The 6,899-nt window shown below is 40.8% G+C and overlaps 1 protein-coding gene across 1 annotated transcript in view; it reads left to right on the top strand.

The window, feature by feature from the left end:
- Positions 1-5,676: 5,676 nt before the first annotated feature.
- fam20c.S (family with sequence similarity 20 member C S homeolog) overlaps positions 5,677-6,899 on the top strand; it is a 128,384-nt gene continuing 127,161 nt past the window's right edge. The window contains exon 1 of the mRNA XM_018239164.2: positions 5,677-6,879. Coding sequence (XP_018094653.1) covers positions 6,329-6,879 — 551 coding nt within the window. The 5' untranslated portion in view covers positions 5,677-6,328. The remainder of the gene's footprint in view (positions 6,880-6,899) is intronic.

Below are 6,899 nucleotides of genomic sequence, written 5' to 3'. Positions count from 1 at the left end.
AGAAAAACAAAACTTTGGAAACACACGTTGAACAGTACACAGCTTTAACAGTACATAAATCATAGTAAAGACTTACCGACCAAGCTCTGCTTCAGAGAAGCTAAAGAAATAGAAATCACCTGTTTCCTTGGCTGTAAAAAAAGCATTTTTTGTTTCATTCCCTAGCACAGTGCCTTTAATAATATCATTTGATGGGTTGCAGCCTGCTTTGCCCATTATTTATATCTGCAAGCATTCTTCTACATCATGGAAGAACAACATTATCCTCAGATTTAGATTGCTAAAGGGGAAGTACAGTATAGCCTCTTGCTAACGTGAGTTCAATGAATAGGGTTTACATCAAAACAATACGTTTTCCCTATTGTTTTAATCATAAAAAAAAATCTATGGTTTGAGGGCACCGACTGTAACTGAAAATGTTTTTACTTTTCCAACTCCTGGGGTTCTTTTAACTATGGGTGGAGGATAAGTAGTTAAAGAAATTACCAGCCCACAGATAAGCCCTATATTATGAGCTGTTCCCTATCTCAAATTTTGAGAGTTTGCAGCTGGGGGAAGGGAGCAGTTTCATCAAACAGATGTGTAGGTGAAAAAAACAAACGTCAAGTCTCAAAAAGAATGTTTAATATTTTTGCCCAGGTTTCCCTGTACATGCAGGTTGTTTTGCTAGAAATCTTCTCTCTCAGTTCATCCTCTCCATAACGGGCTGTGCATAAATCCCCGCTCATATAGTTTCATAGCAGTTATGGACAATTTCATTGCATTTTTGGGCTGATAATTTGTATTAAAAATGTCTAGCAGCAAGGTTGCCTTCACTTTTGTGAAAGTCCTCTTCACGCCACTGGGTCACTTGGAAACCACGGGCCCTGGGTGACAGCTGGATTGCCCTTATGGAAAGTTGCCACTGTTCAACAGGGCCTATTGCACGTCAGTATGCTTTGCAAATGTGTCTTTAATAATGGTGAGTAAACAGAAATACCTGAAAGTTATGATTTCAAATATTCCGTGATCTCATATGAAATGCACATTGCAACTCAAATAATAGCAACAAAAAAACCCCACGTTGTATTTTTCCATAAGGAGATGGAGAATACATCAAACTTCTATGAACCACCCTGTCTTTAGTGAAAGTCTAGACACAGCTTCCTACTGTTAGTGTGTTCACTGGGCAGATTTCAGGCTATAAATGCAAACTTGCAGGTTTTGGTGTCAAAGTTTGCCCATGAGAAATCATCTGTGTGTCATTTGCCTAAGCAAATTAGGCAATCCTTATAAAGGGCTTCCTGGGAGACCATCATTTCCAGAGGTCTCAGTAGCATGAAGTGGGGCTGGGGTGGATTGAGGGGCAGAGGAGAGGGGGACCACTAAGGGCCTTTGCAGGAATTAATCTGCATTCTGTCAGAGGTCGGGTGGACATCTAGACTGTCAACCGTAAACATGGATGCCCACACAAGTTAGCAGGATCCTCACTCCAGGAGGCCAGTTAATAGCAGCAGTGATTATCAAAATTCTTGGCAGGCATGAATTTGCCGTGAAAATCTGCCTTTTTCCATTGGCGAATACTTTGATAAAACTGCATGGAGAATATGCTCCAAATAAAAATGTTTACCACAAAAATAAAAAATCCATAGGCTACAGAATGTCTAATAAAAGTATTTTGCGCAAAAAGAAGTTGCAACTTTAATGTATTTTGCTTGGAAAAGTCACTGTGACTTTGAGTGACTTTGCTCCTAGGGGTAGTAGCCCTGCCATATCCCTGGTTTGTCCTGGCTGGGCTCAGTTAAAGGAGAAACAAACCCTTAATAAAAAATTATCCTACCCTGCTAACCTGCATAACCCCCCTCCCCCAGGCAAATGCCCCTAACTCTTTACTTACCACATCTTCAGCCACCTCAGTAATCTTCGGCATAAGACCGGCACTTCAGAAATTTTTGTGAGTTTCGGCACATGCGCAGTTGTTCAGAAGCAGAAAATTGTTCCAACTGCGCATGCACAGCTTCGCTGGTTTCATTCCAAAGATTACTGGAGAGAAGAAGATGGCGCCTGTGAATTCCACTGGACAGAATCTGCATGGAGGGGTAAGTAAAACGTATGGGGCATTTTCCCGAAGGGGCAGCTTGTCTGGGGGGAGGAGGGAGGGGGTCCATGTAGGGTATGGGGTAGGGTTTTTTTTTATTAAGGGTTTATTTCTCCTTTAAAGGAGGACTATACCCCCCAAACAATGTGGGTCTCTATAAATATATTTCTTGAAACAGCTCATATGTAAAACCCTGCTTCATGTAAATAAACCATTTTCATAATAATATACTTTTTTAGAAGTACAGTATGTGCCATTGGGTTATCATAAATAGAAAATTGCCATTTTAAATAATAAGGGGCTGCCTCCTGGGATCCTAGGATTCACGATGCACACAAACAAACCAAACAAACCATACTTGTTAGGTCACATGAGCTAATTAACAGAGTTCTGTCTTCCACACTTCCTGATACAGTTAGAGTTGTAGTATTTCTGGTCAGGTGATCTCTGAGGCAGCACAAAAATGGTGGTTCAAGGCAAGAGATGTAAAAGGGCAATGTTTACTTAAATATATATATATATATATATATATATATATATATATATATATATATATATATATATATATATATATATATATATATATATATACACTATGAGGAGAAGAAGCCAGCACTCACGAAAATGACATCCTTGTAGAAAGCGGATGTAGAGTAGGAACTGAAGATCGCACTCACAGGTCTTATGAACGAAAAAAATCAATTTATTCAGTGAACAGTCGCTGACGTTTCGGCTGATACGACAGCCTTTCTCAAAGAGAAAGGCTGTCGTATCAGCCGAAAACGTCAGCGACTGTCAGCGACTGTTCACTATATATATATATATATATATATATATATATATATATATACCAGTTTAGTAAGATTCTTTAATGTGACATTTAATTTGATATAAACTATCTGATGCTTAAGTGTAAATTTTGGGGGTATAGTTTTCCTTTAAGTCAAATGAGCTCTCCTGCAAGCCACACCCCCTTTATGTCCCACAAATGGCACTTTCCAAGCTCTTGGATCCACCCTTGCATTAATTGCACACTTCATATGCTCCAAAGGTGGCCCTGGTGTAGGCTATTGTCTCTATTCTTTACAAACTAAGGAACAAAGGGTCGCTGCCATGTGTGCTTTGTGTTTGCTTTTGCTGCTCTGCATCGGCCTTTTATTGTTTGAAGTAGGGATGCACCAAATTCACTATTTGGAAATTGCCCGAATCTTCATTTGCATATGCAAATTAGGATGCGGGTGAATCCCAAATATGCATATTAGGATTTGGGCGAATCCCAAATAGTGAATTTGGTGCATCCCTACTTCAAACAATAAAAGGCCGATGCAGAGCAGAGATTGCATATGCAAATTAGGGAAGAAAAAGTGTGAACATTTTTTTTCACTTTCATGTTTTGTGATGAAAAGTCACGTGATTCCCCTCCCTACCTCTAAATTACATATGCAAATTAGGATTTGGATTCGGTTTGGCCAGACACAAGGATTCGGCCGGATCTGAAAAAGGCAGAATCCTGGCCGAATCCTGAACCGAATACTGGATTCTGTGCATCCCTAATTTGCACTAGGAACAGGGAAGAAGCACGTCGCCACTGGCTTGAGGTTTGAGGTTTATGGACAAGACTAAATACAAATATGACAGTACGGAAATGTAACTGCCAATTTTTATTTTATTTCAATAATAAAAAAAGACTTCCTAAAATAATTCCTAATAAGTACAGTTCTTGGTAAATGTGATTAAAGTTGAAAGCAGTGGTTGTGGCTCTTGAAACAATGTAGCAGCTTTTAATTAGCCATCTTCATTCTTCTACATTGTTTCAGGAGTTAGAACTAGAAGCACATGCTTTCTCTACTATTGTGTGACAGGCTATAACCAATGAAAATTTCTAACGTAACGTTACTAAGAACTGCATTTTATTTTATTTATTTTTTTTAAATGTGCATAAAGAAGCAGTTCCGCATTAGGACACATGTATACATCTGTCTGAGATGAACTGCTAGAGAATTTATACTTATGGACATAGGGGCTCGTTTGTTTTTGACCTGCACCAGCAAAAATGCAGGAAAAAACGCCAGAGCAGGTTTACTAAAGTGCAAGTACTTTCTCATTGTCATTGCAAATATTCTAGCATATCTATATATATACACGGTATATTCATTAGTTACAGTCAATTGGCAGTACAGCTATGGGATCCGTTATCGGGAAACCCGTTATCTAGAAAGTTCTGAATTACAGAAAGGCTGTCTCCCATAGACCATTTTATCCAAATAATCAAAATTTCTTAAAAATGATTTCCCTTTTCTCTTTAATAATACATAACTTTTAGTATAATATAAAATTTCTAATTCTAAGCAACTTTCCCATTGGTCTTTATGTTTTTTATAGATTTTAATAGATTTGCTTTTTTGTTTGGCTTTTCCAGCTTTCAAATGGGGGTCACTGAACCTGTCCAAAAAAACAAATTCTCCGTAAGGCTAAGAATTTATTGTTAATGCTACTTTTTATTGCTCATCTTTCTATTCAGGCCCTCTTCTTTTCCTATTCCAGTCTCTTATTTAAATCAATGCATGGTTGCTGGGGGTAATTTGGATCCTAGTAACCAGGTGGCTGGAATTGCAAATTGGAGAGCAACTGAATAAAAAGCGAAATAACTCAAAAACCTCAAAAAAAAAAAATTAAAACCAATTGCAAATTGTCTCAGAATATCAGTCTCTGAATCATACTAAAAGTTAATTTAAAGGTGAAGTGTACTAGCTACATTTCCATATGTAAAACAGAAATGAGAATTTTCACACCCTCTGTCTCAATGCACTTTTATTCAGATTCATTTAGAAGATGGAAATATTTGTACATTAACATTCCTGTGCCAGTGGCATAACTAGATGTTACTGGACCCCACAGCAAATTAATTTAGGGCCCCCAACATATCCAGAGGTTGTCATGTTTTACCAATATATATTGAAATTGCTCATTATTTAGGACCTCATGGGGCCCCTATACCTCCCACTGCTGCAGGGTCTGCTTGCTCTGTAGTTATACCTCTACCTGTGACCTCATAATGATTATCAGTGCTACAAGGACCCCCAGCTAAATGCCAATGTGCAGCCTCACCTTATCAGGGTAGAACAGGGGGGAAAGAGTAACCTTAATGGTGCTCATAATTCAAGCAAACAATGGACACCACCCAGGAGAAGGGACAGCAGAGTCTGCATTCAGTTTGCTTATCAGGAGAGAGCCACACATCTCCCTATAAATGCAGCTTTGCCTTGGTGCCACCCTTACCCTGGAGGAGGATGATGAGGATGAGACACACTGTTGCACTGTTGCAGGAAGGATTTACATAGATCCCTGAGAAGCTGACGCCCTCTCCTTGCCTTTGCTGGAGCTGCAGACAGACACAGAGAAGAAGAGATAGAATAAAAAAAAAAAAGGATTGTAGTTTGAGCTGGAGGTTAGTGCTGTTCCTATAGGCAGTTGGGCGTGTGTGACGTGGTGCAGGGGGAGGCCGCTTCCAGCTTTTGCACAGAATATTTAACACACCCACAGGAGGCTGGAGTTGCTGCTGCTGCTGCTGCTGCTGCTGCGAGTACAGACAGACTGGTGCTTTTTTTTTTTTTTTTTTTTTTTTTTAGCAGAACAGGGGATTTCACTCTGCACCTGCCAAAGACCCTTCTCTTCTCCCCTCTCTGTTCTCTCCTACTGTGAAGTATCCAGGCTGGTACATAAATCCAGGAGACCCATGAGTGCCAAGAAGCCAGGTCTCCTTTAATCAGTTTCAGCAGCTTGTTTTCCAGCCATGCTGAGTTCCAAGCCAAGGCTGCTTCTATGGGCAGCACCAAGCACATCTCCCTGAAGGAGGATCTCTGGATCCAGTTCAGAGGAACCGTCCCAAGTCAATGGTTCTGAGGAGCAGTGTGCAAACAGAGCAGCCCTGCAGCTGAAGCCAAGGGTCGGTCCAATGAGGATGCCAATCAGCTCTGTGCCAAGCTCAGCTCAACATTCCGGATTCTTTTTTCCGAACCTTCACTTCTGCTAATCCTCCTTCCAGAGAAATATTTATTCCTTTTTTTTTTAACTTTTAACATTCCCTTTGATTTAGAATATAGGAGACAAATGGAGACTAGTGTTTATAAACAGAGCATTTTCCTTTAGATCGTTTAGCCGGGGGTTGCTCCTGTGCCAGAGCTCTATACATACCTGCGCTGCCTTTGCTTTTGGACCTAGGAGGGTTTGTCTACTGAAAGGAGGGAGAAAATGAAGATGATTCTGGTTCGGAAGTTCAGGGTGCTGATCCTGATGGTGTTCCTGGTGGCCTGCACCCTGCACATCATGATAGATCTGCTGCCCAAGCTGGAGAAGAGATCAGTGAGGAGTGATGGGGAGATGGGGTGCGCCTGCTCTCAGAATCACAATGAGGAGTCCCAACAGCAAGGATGGGGTAAGGGGAGAGGCAAGAACACAGGAGAACCTGGCTGGCCCAACAAGCACACCCTGAGGATCTTACAGGACTTCAGCAGTGACCCCAGCTCCAACCTGACTTCTCATTCATTGGAGAAGCTGAGCAAAATGGACAAAAATGAATCATTTAGAAAGCTGGTGGGCCACAGAGAGGCCGCTAATAAGCTGCTGATCCAGGAAAGGAGTATAAACAAAGCTCATGTTGGCACTGGGCACTCCAGGCTGGCAGCCCTTTTCCAGCACCCCTTGTACCAAAGCTTGGTCCCCCCATTGATAGAGGATGATGTCTTAATTGATGTCAACAGCGATATTAGGTTTAACCTCAAAGCTGCTGAGTCCCAGGACTGGTAGGTCATTAAAAATGTAT

This window comes from Xenopus laevis, chromosome 9_10S (genome assembly GCF_017654675.1).
Source record: "Xenopus laevis strain J_2021 chromosome 9_10S, Xenopus_laevis_v10.1, whole genome shotgun sequence".
NCBI classification, from domain to species: Eukaryota; Metazoa; Chordata; class Amphibia; order Anura; family Pipidae; genus Xenopus; species Xenopus laevis.
The sequence above is the reverse complement of the archived record's forward strand: the minus strand, read 5'-3'. Positions and strand labels throughout refer to the sequence as shown.